Raw genomic sequence first — 22,699 nt, 5'->3', positions numbered from 1 at the left:
ATTTAACCATCAACATTATGAACTATTTCATTGCTGAAATAGTTGTACTACTGAAAGCGTGCAATAAACAAAAGGGACAATCATCTTATGCACAGCACACTATGAGAGGCATCTTATTATTCAGGTATCACAAGTAGATGGAACTTGGTTTGCAAGCACAATTTGGGAAAATGTCACATTTTTCCACCCAGATAATCAGCCAACCTGCAGATGGCTGCTCCTTCCTAGTACTCTACTGCAAAAATGACAGAAAACAACAAGAACATTCCATTGTTTAGCTGTAGAGAACCGCACAAGGAAACAACCTCTTCTCTCTCACCACCAGTCCAATTCTGGATCCTGGTACTGAGTAGCATTTATTTTTGACGTGTTTATTCAGTAGGCTATCCTGAAAAGCATATACAGATATAAAACAAGCTGTGAAAAGTATTTATTTGTAGTGCTCTTCTTTCTTTACTGTCAGTGACTGCCATTTTCACAAACAAATCATGCCTTCCACTGTTGTCCTTTATTCTGCGAACACCAAAAACCCTCCCACAGCTGTTAACATTTGTTTCATTTATCATTTATTGACAAACTAAAGGACAAAGGCATGATTTAACAGATTGCTCTGTGTAAAGACACAATACAGTGCACACACACAAAAAATCATCAAATGCCCCTGTCAGTAAGTCTTACAAAGTACAGCTTAATGAATGTATGCAAATTGCTGTAATATACAAAATGTCTGGTACCACTTCAACAAGTAATGCGCTTATGAAGAAATCTATAGAGAATGGTAAGATACATCAATCTAATTTGTCTTTGAAATAAAGGGATTTGGTTTCCTCAAGATAATTTCAATTTTTTTTTTTAATGCCTGGTGGAGTGACAGTAAAACATTACATACAATGAACCACCACTTTAGACCCTGGAAGACAGGATTATTAAATTGAAAAAATTCAGCAACAGATAAACTGGAAGTGCATTGTTACATGCTGGTATACTTCAATCTTTTCCGTAGTTGTTTTGACATCTTGGCATTTTTAAAAATCATTACTTCCAAGCCTGCTAAATTAAACATACCCTATTTTTCACAGTTGCCCTAAGTAAGCTTTACCACCATTGAAGTCAGAATTTAAAGTAAGGCTCAGTTTCGTGCTGTCTGGGGGTTCTTAACATTTACACTGACAAAATTATCAGAAGCCCAATTTGCAACTGCCTTTCTTTTTAAACAGTAGGTATTAGAGTTTGTTAATACCTTCACCCCGCCCCGCCCCCCCCAAAAAAACAAACCAGTTCTTTCGGTGAAAAATAGCTTTTCAGTCAACATTTTCCAGATTTTCATAATTAACAAACAAAACCTGAAAAAAAATAGTACAATTTCTTAATTTTTGAAATATGAACATTTTTACTAAAAATTCTTTTTAGAAACCATGATGTTTTGGTTTTCAGTGTTTTTTGTACAAAAGATTGACAAACACAAACAAAATGTTGGCAAATGCAGCGGGGGGGGGGGGGGGGGGAATAATTTTTTGGTTTTAATTTCCAGTGACAAATAATTGATATTTTTCAACCAGTCCTGCCACCTATGTGACAGAATGTTTATACCATTTTCCTTACACTAGTATCTGAATGTCAGCAACAGTGACATATTTGAGACATATGTCTAGAGACCCCAGCATGTCTCCATGAGCTATGGTAGCCACCATGAGCACTGTATGTTGGAACCTGTAGTCTCTCCAGGCCACATCTCTATAAAGAAGAGAAGGAGAGCCTGGGCCACAAGGTAGAACTCTGTGGACTGCAGTTGGCCAATAGGCTACACTTGGAATTAAAGCCTAGGCTAGGAGGTTTCCACTCATAGTTTACAATGGGAGTTCTCAGAAGAAAGTGTATCATATTTTTGGGACAGCAGATTGTGACAAAGCTACTCCAGCAGCAACTGAAAGCTACAGATTTCCTGGATCCTGATCTTTCTGGTTTTAGGTCTGTGTATGAGACAGAAACAGCACTTTCTGTTGATGATCTCACAGTGATGGAGAAGCCCCAAAGATGTCTGTGCCAATTCTTTTAGATGCCACATATCAGGGCTGGAAAAATCCACTCACCTTGACAGAGGTTATCAAACTCTGCAGGATCAAGGCTTTCATATGAAAGAGAAAAGTTTCTAGTGCTAGGATTGTGAAGAAAAATACCCACTAACAAACAATTGTAAGGATCTTAATATATGCGTCAAGAGCAGTCCATTATTTGAGTATAGCATGGATCATAGAATCATAGAATCATAGAATATAAGGGTTGGAAGGGACCCCAGAAGGTCATCTAGTCCAACCCCCTGCTCGAAGCAGGACCAATTCCCAGTTAAATCATCCCAGCCAGGGCTTTGTCAAGCCTGACCTTAAAAACCTCTAAGGAAGGAGATTCTACCACCTCCCTAAGTAACGCATTCCAGTGTTTCACCACCCTCTTAGTGAAAAAGTTTTTCCTAATATCCAATCTAAACCTCCCCCACTGCAACTTGAGACCATTATGCTCGTTGATAATCTTAAAAATTTAAACAAACACATTTTGTCTGATAAGTGTCCTCACCTAACAAGTATCAGATCATCCTTTACCCATGTCATACTACTGTAGAACTATTTACCATAATTAACAAACAGACACAGGTTTTACTCATCTCATTAGGCAAAATGACTAAATTGGACAGTGTTCCATATAAAACTTTTGCATCTCTGAATCAGAGGATCTGGATCAACAGCAGAAATGAACTAAACTCTTCATAACAGAAAGCTCAGGTTGAAATACATCATCAAAAAATCACTACAAACACCTCATTTTCCCAATAATTTGTATAACTCTTGCACTTCTGTTACACTGAATATTCAATAGTCTGACAGTTCTAATAGTAGAAAATGGCTCTTATGTCTCTACAAGTGAACACATAATAGAATGCCTTTTTTGTAGCATTATTCTAAACTTTTATTTTATTATTTACACCATGAAATCTCAGCTGACAATCAAATGTTAACTGCATAAATAATCTTACACCCATTTAAGATGTACCAGTATTTAACAAGGATGCCCGTTATAATACTTAGGCCTAATTTTGCCTTTAAATATGCATGTTGGTGGCTCCCCTTGGCTTCAGAGAGTCCCATGAACATATAGCCAAAGACTGAAATATGAAAAATAAATGAATATGCCAAGTATCGCTGTACTACACATCATAATACACCTCATTTTTCAGATTTCCCCTACCATTGTCATCATTATCATTCATATTTTCAGTCTCTTTTTAACATCAGCCTGAAAGTACAGCAAAATTTCCCTTCTTTTACTCTACCCTTCGTCTACATCAAGAGGAACAGTTTATGCTTGACATAGTTAATAAAGGCAAATTAAGGAAACTCATTCTCTCCCACCTCCTCTCTTATCCCCTGAACCCAGATGAAATTATACTAATTAACATAAATTAAATGAAACATTCTAACTTCCCTGGAAGGGGGAGGAAAAGATAACCTCTGGGAATCCGTCTTCTTAAAGCTCTCCTAAGATGCAATGTCTAATAGACTTTAGAAAAGTCTGTATAGAGACTTCAGCTTCAGTATATCAAAATAGCTTCAATAAAATATATTAGCATGTGCATCACTGGCAAAATAACCTTTACACATTGTGCAATGGAGTGTGCTGCAGGTAATGAAATAAGACTTTTTAAACTCATTAATTCATTATCTTCACCCAGGGGCACCAATTTGTAAAGTCTGGGTGAACCTCCTCAAGCAGATGAACAAGGATCAGAGCCAATCACCAACTAGACAGTTTTGAGCAGCCTATTTATTAACCAGAGCCAATTTTAGATGTCATATGTAAGGTGATGTAAATTAGACCTCCTTACACTAAGAGAGACTCTCACAGACCTGCTTAAAGAAGGAACCATACAAATACAGTTACAAGATGACTTCCGTTATACCTCTGGTATTTTTGGGAGGATTGTCTGGAAGACAACCTCTCTTCAGAAACATTGCTTAGAGATTGATCTGAACAGTCACTGAAAGAATATCTGTTCTTGAGGACAGGGTGTAAAAATGTAAAGCGTGGCTTAGAGAAATCATCATTCCATGTTCTTAGCCACTGTGTTGTAATGCATGCAAACTGAAACTCTTAGTTAGCACACCCTCTTCTGCAGTCAGGCTATAAAAGGAATGTGTCTTTCAAACTGGATTGGGATTTACTGGGGGGATGATGGATTCAGTGGCTGGGTTGAAACGCATTCTGAGAAAGCCACAGAAATAGTTAGGGAGTGCAAACATTTCTTTGAAAGTTCATTCTATCTTCTTGTCTACAGTATTCCTGGGGATACATTGCCATCCAGCGAGGTGTCACCTGTGGTAGGACCAGAGACTGCTGAAGGACTCTGCTCAGGTGGTCTGTTTCTTTTTCGTAAGACAACATAGCTTTTGGAAGTTATGGAAACCAAAAATTTATGATCGGGGTGCTCCAGACAGAAGATTGAGAATTTACCAAACAGTGGACAGGCAGGATACTTTCTCTTATATCTTCCAAGGGCAACAATGATCCTTAACAGTCTTGGAAGGACAATCATGTCTTGCTCAGTAAGTTAAGTAAGGTATTCTTGTCCTCTAGTTTATATTCCCTAGCAACTTTTCAACTTTTGATACCACTGCAAGGTTTCTGCGAGATCAAACTCATTCTCTACATAGGCAGCAGCGACAAATTCAGAATAATGCTTCATCTCTCCAGATCAGCTTGCTGGAACTATCTTTGTTAAACTGACCCCTTCCTCAAATGAGCTATCCTCACAAAACTGGATGGAAGACTCACTAATCCCATGATCTGTCTCTAGATCTGCTCTATTTTTAGTGGGAAAGAAGAGATGAAGCATACCTGACCGTGCCTTCTATTCCCTGCATGCACAGTTTTAAATGGTGGGCAGGCCAGCTTACAGTATAGCAACCTCAGTTGCTGGCTTACCCTGGAGTTTCACAGTTTCTCATCCTCTGGCAGGCTAATCTTCTCTTCTTCAGCAAAAGGGGGTGGAAAAATGAGCGGGTGGTTTGGGTTGGCTTTGCTCCAGATGCGGCCACTAGTGAGAGTCTAACTGGGGACCTCACAATGGGGCAAGGAGGCTGAGGGAGAAACTAAAGGATCACCAATTCCCCCTCCTTTGTGGCAAATGACCCCTATGATGGTGGAAACTTATGATGGTGTTTTTGCACTCCTGTTCTTATGTACCACTATTACCTATGTTTCTAAAGAGATACGAGATACTATTTCCCTGTCACAAGACACACTGATTGCACTCTGCTGTCATAAGAACAGAAGTGCAAAAACATATATTTATTGTTCCTTCCTCCCTAACCTCCCTCCAACTACTCAACAAAGTAATATTACAAGAAAAAAATCGACCTTGTGTTGTATTGATCTTGATTTTTGCTGTTGCAGCTACTCATAATTGGTTTAAGCTTTGCCGTTGTAAGGTGCCAATTGCTGTCAAGCAATACACACAAACAAAACATCTGTTAGGTACATCTCTCCACTTAACCAAGCTACATGTTGAACGGGGAAAAATAGAATATGTTCATAAAATAATTGTATTAATTTTTCATCCTATATGAAAGCTCAAATAAATTCTGAAGAGGTTTGTAGATTAATTTTAGTTTAAAAATAAACCTGAGGGAGCCACAGACTTAATGTACTTACTGCTGTTGGCCTGTAACACTGCAACAGCAAATTGGAGGAGTCTTCATAAAGAATCACCATTCCATTCAAAGGAACACGATTTCCCTTAGCAGGAAACATTAGATGTTCTCAAAAACTCACACATACAAATATTGAGGAATGTGCTTTCAAGTGTAACAGTAGCCTCCTACCAATCCTCTGTAACCCTACTTTTCCCATAACGCTCTGGCTTTTTAATGCAGAATAAGTTTCTTCCCTAAGATGGACAGGGCTGCATTTTCAAAGAATCCATTTAAGATGCAATAGCAAGAGACATATTTTCATTGAAGCAATATAAGAAATGCAGCTAAAGAATAGAATGTATCTGTATGCTGTTTTGTGCCTGAAGTGCTCAATTAACATAAAACAGAATATGCAGAATTTCTGATTTTCAAAACATTAATGGAAATCTATGCCTGCACAACTGGACACTGATCGATGCCTCCTTGATCCTGTCCCCTCGTGTTTGTTCCAGTTTTGTGTGATGCAAATAGATTGTGCCAGATCCTTTCCCTCCCCGCACTCCTCTTCAGCCACTGGATTTTGATAACCAAAACTAAAGTAATTTACAGCAGGCTACAACTACCCGCACACACACACACTGTTACTAAGACAAAAATGTTAAATTAAAATTTTATTTTAATAGAATTTTATCCTTTAGAGTCACCTTTAATGTTTATCCCCAAGACAACTGACAGGAAGAAAAAGGAAAAACACTAAAGGTAAGCCCATGTTCAGTTCCTATGCTGGTCCACAAAGGGCATGAGGTTCAAGGCAACAACACAAGAAAGCTCCCTTACCTTGTGCGCACACACACTGGAACTATGCAAAATGTTTGTCTCTAGCCCATACTGATGCCCAGATACTACGCTGATCGCTGTCAACAGAAGAAGCTAGACAGCTGGATAGATAGGAGTGAGGTCAGTGCCACTGCTGATAGGAGCTTGTCTAAAGTGAGTGGACATGAGCAGAGCAGGCCAGACCCAATAGAAAGTAGATGTTGCACCCTCTTCTGAAGTGACAGAGTGGCTGCGTGCACACTCTGTGATCCCCAAAGTGTACCTCTACAGTGCCCCTAACACACGGCTGTGCCTTAAAGACAACAGAGACTCTACCACTTCATCTCTGCCAGATTAGCAGGGTAAAACACTCTCTCATCTCTCCCCTTTATTTCACTGCTTACGGTAACGTATGAGATCATTGGGACAATGGAACTCTCTTCAGTAAGGGTAAAGCTCATCTGTGAGGGAGAACTTCCCTGGGGGCTGATCAAAGACCATGGAATGAACTCCCTCAGGAACTAAGGACCATCACAAACCTCATCATCTTCCTCGCTAAGTGCAAGTTGCCTATCTTTGACCTGACTCCTCTAACACATGGGAACATATATATAAAAACATAAAAACAAAATAAAACCGACAAAACACACTCAACCAAACCAAAACACTTCACTACACACACTTCTCCCCCAGGGGTCAGGATGAAAGAACAAACGACATGTGACAGATGTTAGTCATGTCACCTAAGGCACTACTGCAAGGTGCTAAGATACTATGGTGATGAACGCAGTGTAAGCACCCATGCAAAACAGAATAGAGGTTGTATCTTTTTCATATGTCCTTGAACTGTGAGTATATTTGATGCTCCCACTTTAACAGCATTGTTATCTGTGGATTGGACACTGCTGAAGTATGTTCTTTTTCATTTTATATGTAGGACCAAATTCTACAGTCTTTATTCTGGCAAAACCTTAATTAAAACGTCAGTAGGAAATCTGTTTTAATTAAGGGACTACAGAAAGGGCCATAGGATTCGACCCACAGTATTCTGTCACAGGTTTTTTTTTCCAGTTTCCTTTTTAACTATCTGAGTTTTTATATAAAATAGTTTTGCTCTTTCCAATCTATTTCCAATAGACAAATCTACTAAATTGGAAATTACAATTCCCATCAACCATTTCTCCACTGATTTAGGGCCCTCTGGAGGTGAATATGTAGACACATCCATTTCCCCTAGCCAGTAGGGCAGAATTGCAATGAAACACCCTGACCCAGGAAGTATCCTGGATTTTGGAGAAGCAACAGCTGCAGGCAAGCCAGGAGCAGCTGAATGCAGGGAAATTTCCAGGGAACTGTGTGCAGAGAAGGCTGCAACAGCAGCCAGGGAACCATGTGTGAAACAGGACGTGATAGTTGGACACTGCAGGAAGGTTCAGGTCTGTGTGGAACTTGTGAGGAAGCAGCAGACACTGGGCAGGGAGCCAGTGCAAAGGCACCCCCACATGACACACAACTACCTGAGCCTGACCTGGAAATCTGCAAGCTCTTATTTGCTTTTAATAAAGAACTGGACTAGGCTTCCCCCCATGGGCCAAACAGGAACTACTATTGTTTTACTTTGAGCTGTACCTGTTTAAGATAGTCTATTTATGGCATTTTCAGCTTTCCCTTTCTTGCCAGCCCTAGTAAAATACTCCACTCTAGATACATGTCTGGGGGGACCCACAAGGACTAGTACCTATAAGGGTCGAGCAGCTGAAGAACCTCCCGCATTGGCCTCTGAGCTGTGGGGCACCTAATACACTACTAGTACCTTAAAGGCTTGGTATACCACAGCACTGCACAGTTGTAGCAATTAGTTTGGTGTTTTTTTTTAAAAACTTAAATCCTTTAAAAAAATGATCTCAAAATCAAATACATCCCTCAGTAGTCTGACCTGAAGAAATGCAGACTAATGCATTACAAATGCAGTTTTGAAATGCATCATAACTACACATGAAAATAGAAGAAGTTTGCATGTATTAATTGGTGCTTAAATGTTAAAGTGTCTGCAAGTGCAATTGTGTACCCAAATAAGCCCACCACTGCCAATTTTATTCATGCAATACAGGCACATCCTATTTTAAAATTATCCCCAGCTGTTAGATAATACTCTCTCCTGCATAGCATGCCACTCAACATATTTTAAGGGAAGCAAATCTTCCCAGCTTTCCACCAGACCCCAGGTGGTTTGGATTTTTCAGTTTAAGCCTTCCTAAGACACAGAGGGCTAGATATTGAAAGCATTATGCAGAACTTGTATATTAGAAAATGGATTTTTAGAGGTACAGATCTCGCAACTTTCCCAAGAGCAAAGGATTAGATAGGCAAAAAAAAAACAAACAAACCACCCAGCAAACTCTCCAACCACCACATTGCATTCCCTGGGGGTTAATTTACTGTACTCAGAAGAGCTGTAAGAGACTGGTCATTCTGTGTCAAGAGCCACACAAGTTAAATATCTGCCCAGACACATCTCCCCTTTAGCAGTATCTGCATGGCTAATCAAAACTTACTCCTGCAGTCTTAATAGTCTATATTAAAAAGCATGAATGACAAAGCAATTATCCTCCATTTATTAAGCTGACCCCAAGCAGCTACCCAGATTTCTAGCACTAGTTGTAACAATGGCCGTTCTGGGAACAGTGATATCTGTTTTCAGGAGAAACTATTGTCTTAGATTGTCATTTCTTAAATTCACTGAATTGTGTTTTCAAAGATGGAGATTTGGGTAAACAGACCAGTGCCACTCCTTATTTCCTAAGCCAGGACCTACAAGAAGACTAAGGACTGAATGGCTTGGCAGCAGTTCTGCAGAAAAGGACCTAGGGGTTACAGTGGACGAGAAGCTGGATATGAGTCAACAGTGTGCCCTTGTTGCCAAGAAGGCCAATGGCATTTTGGGATGTATATGTAGGGGCATTGCCAGCAGATCAAGGGACGTGATCATTCTCCTCTATTCGACATTGGTGAGGCCTCATCTGGAGTACTGTGTCCAGTTTTGGGCCCCACACTACAAGAAGGATGTGGGACAATTGGAAAGAGTCCAGCGGAGGGCAACAAAAATGATTAGGGGACTGGAACACATGACTTATGAGGAGAGGGTGAGGGAACTGGGATTGTTTAGTCTGCGGAAGAGAAGAATGAGGGGGGATTTGATAGCTGCTTTCAACTACCTGAAAGGGGGTTCCAAAGAGGATGGATCTAGACTGTTCTCAGTGGTAGCTGATGACAGAACAAGTAATGGTCTCAAGTTGCAGTGGGGGAGGTTTAGGTTGGATATTAGGAAAAACTTTTTCACTAGGAGGGTGGTGAAACACTGGAATGTGTTACATAGGGAGGTGGTGGAATCTCCTTCCTTAGAAGTTTTAAGGTCAGGCTTTACAAAGCCCTGGCTGGGATGATTTAGTTGGGGATTGGTCCTGCTTTGAGCAGGGGGTTGGACTAGATGACCTCCTGAGGTCCCTTCCAACCCTGATATTCTATGATTCTATGAATATTTACGGCCCTACTCTACCACTTTTGCTCTGGATGAGTAGTAAAATCTGTGACAGTGGCAAATAGGGTTGCCAACTTTGGTTGGACAAATTCCTGGAGATTTCATTACATGATATAATCTTTAATTAAAGATTAATCTTTAATTCCTGGGAACTCCAGGACAATCCTAGAGGGCTGGCAACCCTAGTGGCAGACCAGGTGCCTGCTCATGCCAAGGCCTCTAGGCCTCAACTGAATGCTGACCAATACAAAGCTGAAAACCAGGATGGTTTTCAAAATATTTAAAATAGATGTTAAGTTGGTGTTTAGTATTTAGGCTTTATTAAATGCTTATAGGATGCTGCATGCATTAACCTCATTTGTAATATCGGTATCCCATTTTCATGCTGTCTGGAGTGGCTCACAACTGTGCCTCTCTCAGGGCAGACTGTCAGAAAACAAGAACAGACACCCCAAACTGGTGGTATATTTTATAATTAGATTCACTAAGCCAGTAACAAATGTGAACTCCTGAATCACTATACCAGTCTTACCATGGAGTCACAGAGAGTCCCCTTAGACTCTCCAGGCTTTCTTGCCAACCAGACAAATGGAACTTTGTGATAAAAGATTACTTAAACCTAAATCACACCACATCAAGTTTCTCCCAGTCCCAAAAGATCAATCACTTACCCCAGATCAATTGGTTCTCTGGATCTTACACCAAAGACAATGCTGGCAGCCAATTCTATATTAAACTAACTAAAGGCTTATCAGGTAAGAAAAGGAAATGAGAGTTATTGAGAGGTTAAAGCAGGTAAAACGTATGTACAGGTGAGTCACAGTCTATAATTCCAAATGGTAGCACAGATATAGTCATCTGCCAGTTTCCCAAAAGTCTCTCGGGACTACACAGAATAACTCTGGAGAGCTCCATCTTCTTGTTCAGTAATTCTGCCCTGTTTGTATTCAAACAATCCAGAGACAAAAGCTCTTTCTTTCAGCCCATATTTGTAGTATATTCACACACAAAGCTGCTGACAGTGTCTCTACCCATGTGGGCTTTTCCTTTTATGCCAATGAGTGAGAAATGCACTTAATTTTTTGACCTCTGGTCATCACCAATATGGCCATTTGCTTTGGAATTAGCACCTTTTCTGATAAAGTCCTTCATTAGCATTCCCAAAGGCTGCTTTGGTGTCTGATGTATTATTTAATTATAGGGGTATTTACCATGTAAATGTTTGCTATTATATTATGCCAGGAACAGATAAGCAAAAACAATACAAGTAACATTCTGTTAGTTTTCATGAAGTTTGAACATCTGAATATGTTATAAGATAATATTTAAGTGTTTGCTCTGTCTGTAAAACCACCAGTCAGGAGAGCAGGATTACCAAGTGTGAAATTCTAGTTTAGCACAGGAGGTGTTATCTCCTGCCTGAGAAAAGGCGGCCCACAGACACCAGACAAACCATTGTGGAACATCAGAAGACAAAATATTTCCCTGATTGTGCCCCATACCCATGAAGAGGAGATGTGCATGGGAACTCGTCCCATCAGCTTGAACCTTGGGGGAAGGGAATAAAAATCCCTGACAGGAAAAAACTGTATCTCTACTCTGCTTGGACTTTGGAGGACAATATTTCTAAGTATAAGTAAGGGATCCCCAGCTGCTTAGCCGGGGTTAGCCCTAGAGGACATATAGAGATTGCATATTTGAGCAGCCCCCTGTTACCTTTTGGAACATAAGACTGTAACTCCTTTGTGTGTGTCAGTTTATCTGCTTTAACCACATAAATCACTCAGTTATTTTTCTTAGTTAATAAATGTTTAGTTTATTATTGGATTGACACAAGTTATCACTGGTGCAAGATCTAAAGTGCAATTGATCTGGGGTAAGTGACTGGTCCTTTAGGACTGGGAGTAACCTGAACAGTACTGTGATTTTTGGTGTAAGGGACCATCTATTACAAAGGCAAGCTTACCTGGATGGCAAGATAGATCGGAGTGCCCAAGGGGACTGTCTGTGACTCCATGTTAAGGCTGCTGTAGTCCTGGAGGAGTTCACACTTGATATTTAGTCGGTGAAATCTATGTATAAAACTCACCAATTTAGGGTGTGTGCCCTGCTTCTTAACAGTCTGCTCTAAGGTTCGTACTCATGCGTTTGAGTCATTCCAAACAGCTTGACAGCACCTTCCTCTTCATGTAGTACAATCAAAATCCAAAGCCTAGCATTTGGGACTGTGCACCAGAAATAAATGGGGCTACTCACAAAGTAAAGCTACTTCTTGAGCAAAGGTGGCAGAATTGAGCTCTTGGAAAGTTAAACCATTGTAAGAGATTCTATAGGCATTACCCATATTGGTTTAGCGTTACTGGGGATATTCTGAAGAAAACTATTTAATATGCTTGATTTCTCATATAAGGATAGCAATAACACCAACCAATAGATACCTTCTATAGCATGTCACAATTCCCAGCTGCCTTGGGAGCTACCAGATGCACACACAACTTGCTCCTTAGACATTCATAGTGAAATGAGAACGATTGAGATTGGCGTGCAATGTCAAGTGTCAGGTCCTGGATGTGGCAGACAAGCACCCAAGATCATGTCATGCAGTACATACATGAAACAGCAATCAGCCCTCTATTCGTTCTTTGAGTCAGAAAGTTCACGCAGGTGGCTAATTGAGAACGCTGTATCTCACTGCCATCTCTACTTTAACAGCTTGACTGTAAGACTTCGGGTGAGGACACAAAACTTTAGTTATCATGCTCCCTGAGATGGTGTCACTCCGAAGTCTTGACTTACAACTAATTCTCTTTCTAAATCCCCACATAGTTCTTATCTATATCAGTTATAGAGTAGGTATATGTCACTCTAAAATTGTGATTCAGGTGGTAGTATAGAACTGGCTGGTACGTTATTCTGTAATCCGAGATACTCCCTGAAAAAGCACAAGAACAAATCCGTACAGACACACCCCTAGAACCCCGAGCAGGGGCATTCTATCTGCTACCCAAGATCCATAAACCTGGAAAGCCTGGACACCCCATCATCTCAGGCATTGGCACCCTGACAGCAGCATTGTCTGGCTATGTAAACTCCCTCCTCAGGCCCTATGCTACCAGCACTCCCAGCTATCTTCAAGACACCACTCACTTCCTGAGGAAACTACAGTCCATTGGTGATCTTCCTGAAAACACCATCCTAGCCACTATGGATGTAGAAGCCCTCTACACCAACATTCCACACAAAGATGGACTACAAGCCATCAGGAACAGTATCCCCGATAATGTCCCGGCAAACCTGGTGGCTGAACTTTGTGACTTTGTCCTCACACATAACTATTTCACATTTGGGGACAATGTATACCTTCAAATCAGCGGCACTGCTATGGGTACCTGCATGGCCCCACAGTATGCCAACATTTTTATGGCTGACTTAGAACAACGCTTCCTCAGCTCTCGTCCCCTAACGCCCCTACTCTACTTGCGCTACATTGATGACATCTTCATCATCTGGACCCATGGAAAAGAAGCCCTTGAGGAATTCCACCATGATTTCAGCAATTTCCATCCCACCATCAACCTCAGCCTTGGCCAGTCCACACAAGAGATCCACTTCCTGGACACTACAGTGCTAATAAGTGATGTTAAACACCACCCTATACCGGAAACCTACTGACCGCTGTACTTACCTACGTGCGTCCAGCTTTCATCCAGACCACACCGCACGATCCATTGTCTACAGCCAAGCTCTATGATACAACCACATTTGCTCCAATCCCTCAGACAGAGACAAACACCTGCAAGATCTCTATCAAGCATTCTAACAACTACAATACCCACCTGCTGAAGTGAAGAACAGATTGACAGAGCCGGAAGAGTACCCGGAAGTTACCTACTACAGGACAGGCCCAACAAAGAAAATAACAGAATGCCACTAGCCATCACCTTCAGCCCCCAACTAAAACCTCTCCAGTGCATCATCAAGGATCTACAACCTATGCTGAAGGACGACCCATCACTCTCACAGATCTTGGGAGACAGGCCAGTCCTTGCTTACAGACAGCCCCTCAACCTGAAGCAAATACTCACCAGCAACCACATACCACACAACAAAAACACTAACCCAGGAACCTATCTTTGCAACAAAGCCCGTTGCCAACTGTGTCCACATATCTATTCAGGGGACACCATCATAGGGCCTAATCACAGCAGCCACACTATCAGAGGCTCGTTCACCTGCACATCTACCGATGTGATATATGCCGTCGTGTGCCAGCAATGCCCCTCTGCCATGTACATTGACCAAACTGGACAGTCTCTACATAAAAGAATAAATGGACACAATCAGACGTCAAGAATTATAACGTTCAAAAAAAAGTGTCGGAGAACACTTCAATCTCTCCGGTCACTCGATTACAGACCTAAAAGTCGCAATTCTTCAACAAAAATACTTCAAAAACAGACTCCAACGAGAGACTGCTGAATTGGAATTAATTTGCAAACTGGACACCATTACGTTAGGCTTGAATAAAGACTGGGATGTGTCATTACACAAAGTAAAACTATTTCCCCATGTTTATTCTCCCCTCTCCCCCTACTGTTCCTCACACGTTCTTGTCAACTGCTTGAAATGGCCCACCTTGATTATCACTACAAAAGTTTCCCCCATGCTTCCCCCCTTCCTGCTGGTAATAGCTCACCTTACCTGATCACTCTCGTTACAGTGTGTATGGTAACAGCCATTGTTTCATGTTCTCTGTGTATATAAAATTTCCCCACTGTATTTTCCACTGCATGCATCCGATGAAGTGAGCTGTAGCTCAAAAAGCTTATGCTCAAATAAATTAGGGAGAGCGTCTCCCGCCGACATAGCGCTGTCCACAGTGGTGCTTTTATTTGTGAAACTTTTGTCAGTCGGGGGCTGTGTTTTCACTTTACCAAGAAAAGTGCTAGTGTAGACATAGCCTAAATAGGAGGAGGTGTAAGAACCTGCTTAATCACATTTAGGAACATTAACTGAAGCAAAGGAAATGAAGGAAAAGAGAAGCAAAGGAAAAGAAATGATTAACGGCACTCAGTTTTGCAGGTAGGTTCTTATCACAATGTTTACTCAGCAGCATGAATATGGATTTTATTTAGTTACAACACCAGGCCATAGGGATGCCAGATCAGATAAGAAAACAAAAGCCATAAAACACAAGCACGTACTAGGGATCATATTTATTGACACAACCACTCAGCCATCTTACTCTCAGTACAAGAACTAAAGTAAACAGAATAAACCCAACTGTCAGAGTACCTCTGATTTCACCACAAGTTCTGCAGCATCTCAGTGTTTTCCTTGTGTCCCTAAATCCTAGTACCATGGGCTCTACATACAAACTTAGCATGCCAGAGTAACAGGGTCTCCATCATTTACTCATATGTCCACAAAACTAATGCCAATGGTCAGGAAATGGGAAGTGATAAGGTGGACGAGTGACTGAATCCAGTCACTCAGATTTTAAATCTCATTTATCATTTTTAGTAAGCTTGTACTTTTTTCAGGATATTTTCCTTTTACTATGCCCATAACCCTGTAGATGCCGCTCAATAAATCTCTACATGACCCTTTTTAATTGTTGGGGTCTGTATCCTCACTACCTTATATTGAGAGAATACTTCACACTTCCCCATACGTACTAATTGTGATTCTTTCCATTGTATGTGTGTACATTTTTTCCAAACCCTGGGACTGTCTGCTCCTTCAAGGTCTCTCAGCTGAGAAAATTCACTGACTTCAAAGTTCTTCATCTACACCTGTGGGGCTGTGAGCCTCCATGTGTGTGGAAGCCCCTTCCAAGCTCCCCTGAGAAACTAAATTCAGAACTGAAGGGTTGCCTTCCTCCAAACAGTGTAAAGCATCAACTCTATATTCTGTTTTTTCACTCTTTTGGTTCCTAAGAGGATATTTCTGAGGATTCTTTTAAGAAAAGAAGAAGAAAACTAAATAAATAAATGGCCCATCTTCCCCGTGACCTTTAGCCCTAGAGACTATAAACAAATCAGCATATTTGGAATATTTTCTACTAGAAACTGATCCTGAGCCAGAAAATTTGGATCCAGATTTTGAAATCCTTCCCTTCCCTCAAAGCTGATATTTTGTTTATAGAATCATAGAATATCAAGATTGGAAGGGACCTCAGGAGGTCATCTAGTCCAACCCCTGCTCAAAGCAGGACCAATCCCCAATTTTTGCCCCAGCTCCCTAAATGGCCCCTCAAGGATTGAACTCACAACCCTGGGTTTAGCAGGCCAATGCTCAAACCACTGAGCTATCCCTCCCCCCCTTATACCCATCTTTGCTTTCACTGACAGTTTCTCAACATTTCCCTGTAAATTGACTTCAAAGAAGTGCATATGGATCTTAAAATAGAGCCTTTATTATCTGAATGTAGTAGAGAAATGCTGATGTCAAAAACTGGCAGTCTACAGCTTTCTATAGGAAGGCATCTCTCTGGGTTGTCAAGCTTGGAACTTAGAATAACTCTCTGCCTGTTTACTTCGATGATCTCTTGAGTCCAGACACTTTCCCCCTCAACTGTCTCTGTGAATCCTGCTACATCATCCTGATTTCCAAAGATCCCTATTGTTAATGTTTGTGGAAAATATTTTATCCATTATTTTGTGCCAAAGAGCTGGATTTTCAAATGGGGCCTCCTGATCAAACAGTTTCACTGCCTCCTCCACCAGTAACGCCCTCCTTCTCGGGAGAAGTTTGATTACATTGATTATTGGTACTTTCCTTTGGTAAATGAGTTTGTTTCCTCCTAGCCTTCCTAGGTTATATAGTGAAAAGGTCCTATAAGAGGTGAAGTTTTGTATGTCCTAATGAAAGGCTGAGTAGGCACTGACTGCTAATGGAACAGGTGCTGCATCTGGAACTGCTGTGGGTAATTCCTGTGACAATCAAGTCAAAACAGGTGTGCACAGGTAGTGAATGTACCGCTAGAAGGTACTTGTGCGCCTTGCTTTTACTGTTTTCACAAAAGAAAAAAAAAGCAGAGAAATGAGTCAGTGTGCTTGGCAAATTCATATCCTTAAATATGAGAAAGAGCTTCTAGTGGAACAAGAGAGAAACACATACACCGGAGAACGTCAAATGAAGATGTTTCATTAGCAAAGAGTAAACAGGTGCGGCATTCCAATAGAAATGATGGGATGTCTCTTTCCTTTGTGATTGACAATTATCCTGTAAGTGAAAAGACCTCTCATTTTTGAATGGAGTAAAACTTGGATTCTGACATCACCTCCCAGCTATTCTATTCTTTGGATAGAGGGGCTATTCTTTGGTTAAGAGGGGCTCTGTCAGAAATAACAGAGAAAGAGTGACTCAGAGATGTCTCAACTTCTCTCTTAGCTATGTGTAGACACAGCAGGAGCAGGCAGAGAATAAGGGAAACCCATGTAGATTTATACTCTACACAACATTGTAAGGAATGTGTGGCCAACTGGGAACTGCTTCATTTGGCCTAGGGCCTAGCTGTGGCCATTGTGTCTTTCTTCCCAGGAGAACAGCACATTTTGTTCTAGTTGAATATTAGTTTAACTCTGAATATTTATGGAGCCATTATTTATAGAGATACATTAGAGCTATTTGAAGAGCTTGCGAGTTTTGCACTCAATGCAACTCTCCATTTCTTTTGGGGATCCTCAATCCCTGGGTTTTATCCCATGCATATTTGTCCCTACTTGGGATCATCCCCATATTTCTTTTTTTTTTTTTTTTTTTTTTTTTTTAAAGAAGAGAGGGTCTCCCTTGACAAAAATATATGTGAACAGCACCCTAAGGTCTCAATCACCAGAGAAGAAAATTATGCTTGTGTTTTACATGCACGTCTATGAGGGCAACACAGACTGGTGACTTAGCTTGCTTCCCTATTTCATGTGCATGCATAGCTTAGGGTGACCAGGTGTCCAGTTTTGGATCAGAACACCCAGTCAAAAAGGGATCCTGGTGGCTCCAGTCAGTACCACCAACCAGACTGTTAAAAGTCCAGTCGGCGGTGCTAAGGCAGACTAGCCCCTACCTATCCAGGCACCGCACTGTGCCCCGGAAGCAGTCAGCAGGTCCAGCTCTCAGGCGGCAGGGGACAGGGCTCTGCACGCTGCACGAGCGCTGGCTCCACACTCTCATTGGCCAGGAACTGAGAACAGCGCGCAGAGCCTCCTGGCCCCCCAGCCTAGGCGATGGACCTGCTGGCTGCTTCCAGGGTGCAGCGCAGTGACAGGGCAGGCAGGCAGCCTGCCCTATCCCCGCTGCGCTGCTGACCGGGAGCTGCCTGGGGTAAGCCCATGCCCCAACCCTGAGCCCCAACCTGCTGCCCCAGCCCTGAGCCCCCCACAAACCTGGAGCCCTCTTCTAAACCCCAAACCCTTCATCCCCGGCCCCACCCCAGAGTCTGCACCCCCAGCCAGAGCCCTCACCACCACCCCCACACCCCAACCCCCTGCGGGGCCTTGGGGAAGAGGCGGGGAAGGGGGTGGGGTCTTGGGGAAGGGGCTGGGCGGGGCTCGAGTGTTCAGTTTTGTGCGATTAGAAAGTTGGCAACCCTAGCACAGCTGGAAACAGACAGACACATAGGCTTCAGCCTTCCAGAGCACATCTACAAGTAAATGACAAAAATATCTATGCAGTTAAGATTGCCAGAAATCCACAGGCTCATTGCCTCATAAATTGGAGAGAGTCCAGCGAAGGGCAACAAAAATGATTAGGGGTCTGGAACACATGAGTTATGAGGAGAGGCTGAGGGAGCTGGGATTGTTTAGCCTGCAGAAGAGAAGAATGAGGGGGGATTTGATAGCTGCTTTCAACTACCTGAAAGGGGGTTCCAAAGAGGATGGCTCTAGACTGTTCTCAATGGTAGCTGATGTCAGAACGAGGAGTAATGGTCTCAAGTTGCAGTGGGAGAGGTTTAGATTGGATATTAGGAAAAACTTTTTCACTAAGAGGGTGGCGAAACACTGGAATGCGTTACCAAGGGAGGTGGTAGAATCTCCTTCCTTAGAGGTTTTTAAGGTCAGGCTTGACAAAGCCCTGGCTGGGATGATTTAACTGGGAATTGGTCCTGCTTCAAGCAGGGGGTTGGACTAGATGACCTTCTGGGGTCCCTTCCAACCCTGATATTCTATGATTCTATGAATCAATTTGGAGTGGGCAAATCTACTGTTGGGGCTGCTGTGATGCAAGTAGCCCACGCAATCAAAGATCTGCTGATATCAAGGGTGATGACCCTGGGAAATGTGCAGGTCATAGTGGATGGCTTTGCTGCAATGGGATTCCCTAACTGTGGTGGGGCCATAGACGGAACCCATATCCCTATCTTGGCACCGGAGCACCAAGCCGGCGAGTACATAAACCGCAAGGGGTACTTTTCAATAGTGCTGCAAGCTCTGGTGGATCACAAGGGACGTTTCACCAACATCAACGTGGGATGGCCGGGAAAGGTACATGACGCTCGCATCTTCAGGAACTCTGGTCTGTTTCAAAAGCTGCAGGAAGGGACTTTATTCCCAGACCAGAAAATAACTGTTGGGGATGTTGAAATGCCTATAGTTATCCTTGGGGACCCAGCCTACCCCTTAATGCCATGGCTCATGAAGCCATACACAGGCAGCCTGGACAGCAGTCAGGAGCTGTTCAACTACAGGCTGAGCAAGTGCAGAATGGTGGTTGAATGTGCATTTGGACGTTTAAAGGCACGCTGGCGCAGTTTACTGACTCGCTTAGACCTCAGCAAAACCAATATTCCCACTGTTATTACTGCTTGCTGTGTGCTTCACAATATCTCTGAGAGTAAGGGGGAGTAATTTATGGCGGGGTGGGAGGTTGAGGCAAATCGCCTGGCTGCTGGTTACGCGCAGCCAGACACCAGGGCGGTTAGAAGAGCACAGGAGGGAGCGGTACGCATCAGAGAAGCTTTGAAAACCAGTTTCATGACTGGCCAGGCTACGGTGTGAAAGTTCTCTTTGTTTCTCCTTGATGAAACCCCCCGCCCCTTGGTTCACTCTACTTCCCTGTAATCTAACCACCTTCCCCTCCTCCCTTCGATCACCGCTTGCAGAGGCAATAAAGTCATTGTTGCGTCACATTCATGCATTCTTTATTCATTCATCACACAAACAGGGGGATGACTACCAAGGTAGCCCAGGAGGGGTGGTAGAGGAGGGAAGGAAAATGCCACACAGCACTTTAAAAGTTTACAACTTTAAAATTTATTGAATGCCAGCCTTCTGTTTTTTGGGCAATCCTCTGTGGCGGAGTGGCTGGTTGGCCGGTGGCCCCCCACCGCATTCTTGGGCGTCTGGGTGTGGAGGCTATGGAACTTGGGAAGGAGAGCGGTTGGTTACACAGGGGCTGTAGTGGCAGTCTGTGCTCCAGCCGCCTTTACTGCAGCTCAACCATACACTGGAGCATACTGGTTTGGTCCTCAGCAGCCTCAGCATTGAATCCTGCCTCCTCTCATCATGCTGCCGCCACATTTGAGCTTCAGCCCTGTCTTCAGCCCGCCACCTCTCCTCCCGGTCATTTTGTGCTTTCCTGCACTCTGACATTATTTGCCTCCACGCATTCGTCTGTGCTCTGTCAGTGTGGGAGGACAGCATGAGCTCGGAGAACATTTCATCACGAGTGCGTTTTTTTTTTCTTTCTAAGCTTCACTAGCCTCTGGGAAGGAGAAGATCTTGTGATCATTGAAACACATGCAGCTGGTGGAGAAAAAAAAAGGGACAGCGGTATTTAAAAAGACACATTTTATAAAACAGTGGCTACACTCTTTCAGGGTAAACCTTGCTGTTAACATTACATACATAGCACATGTGCTTTTGTTACAAGGTCGCATTTTGCCTCCCCTTACCATGTGGCTACCCCCTCAACCCTCCTCCCTCCCTGTGGCTAACAGCAGGGAACATTTCTGTTTAGCCACAGGCAAACAGCCCAGCAGGAATGGGCTCCTCTGAGTGTCCCCTGAAGAAAAGCACTCTATTTCAACCAGGTGACCATGAATTATATCTCACTCTCCTGAGGATAACACAGAAAGATAAAGAACGGATGTTGTTTGAACGCCAGCAAACATACACTGCAATGCTTTGTTGTACAATGATTCCCGAGTATGTGTTACTGGCCTGGAGTGGTAAAGTGTTCTACCATGAAGGACGCAATAAGGCTGCCCTCCCCAGAAACCTTTTGCAAAGGCTTTGGGAGTATATCCAGGAGAGCCGTGAATGCCAGGGCAAAGTAATCCTTTCACATGCTTGCTTTTAAACCATGTATAGTATTTTAAAAGGTACACTCACCGGAGGTCCCTTCTCCGCCTGCTGGGTCCAGGAGGCAGCCTTGGGTGGGTTTGGGGGGTACTGGCTCCAGGTCCAGGGTGAGAAACAGTTCCTGGCTGTCGGGAAAACCGGTTTCTCTGCTTGCTTGCTGTGAGCTATCTACAACCTCATCATCATCATCTTCTTCTTCTTCGTCCCCAAAACCTGCTTCCGTATTGCCTCCATCTCCATTGAAGGAGTCAAACAACACGGCTGGGGTAGTGGTGGCTGAACCCCCTAAAATGGCATGCAGCTCATCATAGAAGCGGCATGTTTGGGGCTCTGACCCGGAGCGGCCGTTCGCCTCTCTGGTTTTCTGGTAGGCTTGCCTCAGCTCCTTCAGTTTCATGCGGCACTGCTTCGGGTCCCTGTTATGGCCTCTGTCCTTCATGCCCTGGGAGATTTTGACAAAGGTTTTGGCATTTCGAAAACTGGAACGGAGTTCTGATCGCATGGATTCCTCTCCCCATACAGCGATCAGATCGCGTACCTCCTGTTCAGTCCATGCTGGAGCTCTTTTGCGATTCTGGGACTCCATCATGGTCACCTCTGCTGATGAGCTCTGCATGGTCACCTGTAGCTTGCCACGCTGGCCAAACACGAAATGAGATTCAAAAGTTCGCAGTTCTTTTTCTGTCTACCTGGCCAGTGCATCTGAGTTGAGAGCGCTGTCCAGAGCGGTCAAAATGGAGCACTCTGGGATAGCTCCCGGAGGCCAATACCATCGAATTGTGTCCACAGTACCCCAAATTCGAGCCGGCAAGGCCGATTTAAGCACTAATCCACTTGTCAGGGGTGGAGTAAGGAAATTGATTTTAAGAGCCCTTTCAGTCGAAATAAAGGGCTTTATCATGTGGACGGGTGCAGGTTTACATCGATCTAATACTGCTAAATTCGACCTAAAGTCCTAGTGTAGACCAGGGCTGAGACACTTTTGCTTTGGATTCTTTCATCAGTTTGTATTAGTTCCAACAAGTCTTTATTATTGTCACTTTTATAGGGCCATCATTATCCAAAGTCTGTTTACTTCAAATATCACTATCTGCAGTGTATAATATAGAAATTTAGTTGCTATTACAAATAATATATGAAGTAGAAAGTCTACAAGTTGTTTTTATAGGCCGGGTCACATTTGTAGTGTGGACTGCAAGCAAAGTAACAGAACATATTAATGAGTTTAAAAATAAGCAAACTCTCGTAAAGAGAATATGCATAGCGATATTTTTAGAAATTATCTGAAAAACTGAGATCATGTTGTCAAATTGCAACTGTTGATAAACATGTAGAAATTACTCTTTCAACCAATGTTTATT

General features: G+C 42.8%; 2 protein-coding genes across 6 annotated transcripts in view; both read right to left on the bottom strand.

The window, feature by feature from the left end:
- The window catches only part of ENOX1 (ecto-NOX disulfide-thiol exchanger 1), a 508,731-nt gene that overhangs the window by 428,186 nt on the left and 57,846 nt on the right, over positions 1–22,699 (bottom strand). The window lies entirely within an intron of this gene.
- LOC125637039 (myb/SANT-like DNA-binding domain-containing protein 7) lies at positions 20,265–22,517 on the bottom strand. Its single transcript, XM_048851061.2, has 2 exons — positions 21,369–22,517; positions 20,265–20,780 (listed from the first exon to the last, which is right to left on the bottom strand). The coding sequence occupies exons 1-2, from the start codon at positions 21,952–21,954 to the stop codon at positions 20,698–20,700; spliced, it is 669 nt and encodes a 222-aa protein (XP_048707018.2). The 5' UTR covers positions 21,955–22,517; the 3' UTR covers positions 20,265–20,697.

This window comes from Caretta caretta, chromosome 1 (genome assembly GCF_965140235.1).
Source record: "Caretta caretta isolate rCarCar2 chromosome 1, rCarCar1.hap1, whole genome shotgun sequence".
Lineage (NCBI taxonomy): Eukaryota > Metazoa > Chordata > Testudines > Cheloniidae > Caretta > Caretta caretta.
The sequence above is the reverse complement of the archived record's forward strand: the minus strand, read 5'-3'. Positions and strand labels throughout refer to the sequence as shown.

Excerpts from the sequence above, each read along its gene's own strand:
- LOC125637039 (XM_048851061.2), bottom strand. The coding sequence starts at position 21,954 with ATGCAGAGCTCATCAGCAGAGGTGACCATGATGGAGTCCCAGAATCGC. Across the intron at positions 20,781-21,368 it reads AGGCGGAGAAGGGACCTCCG|CTGCATGTGTTTCAATGATC; the intron begins GTGAGTGTACCT and ends TTTCTCCACCAG.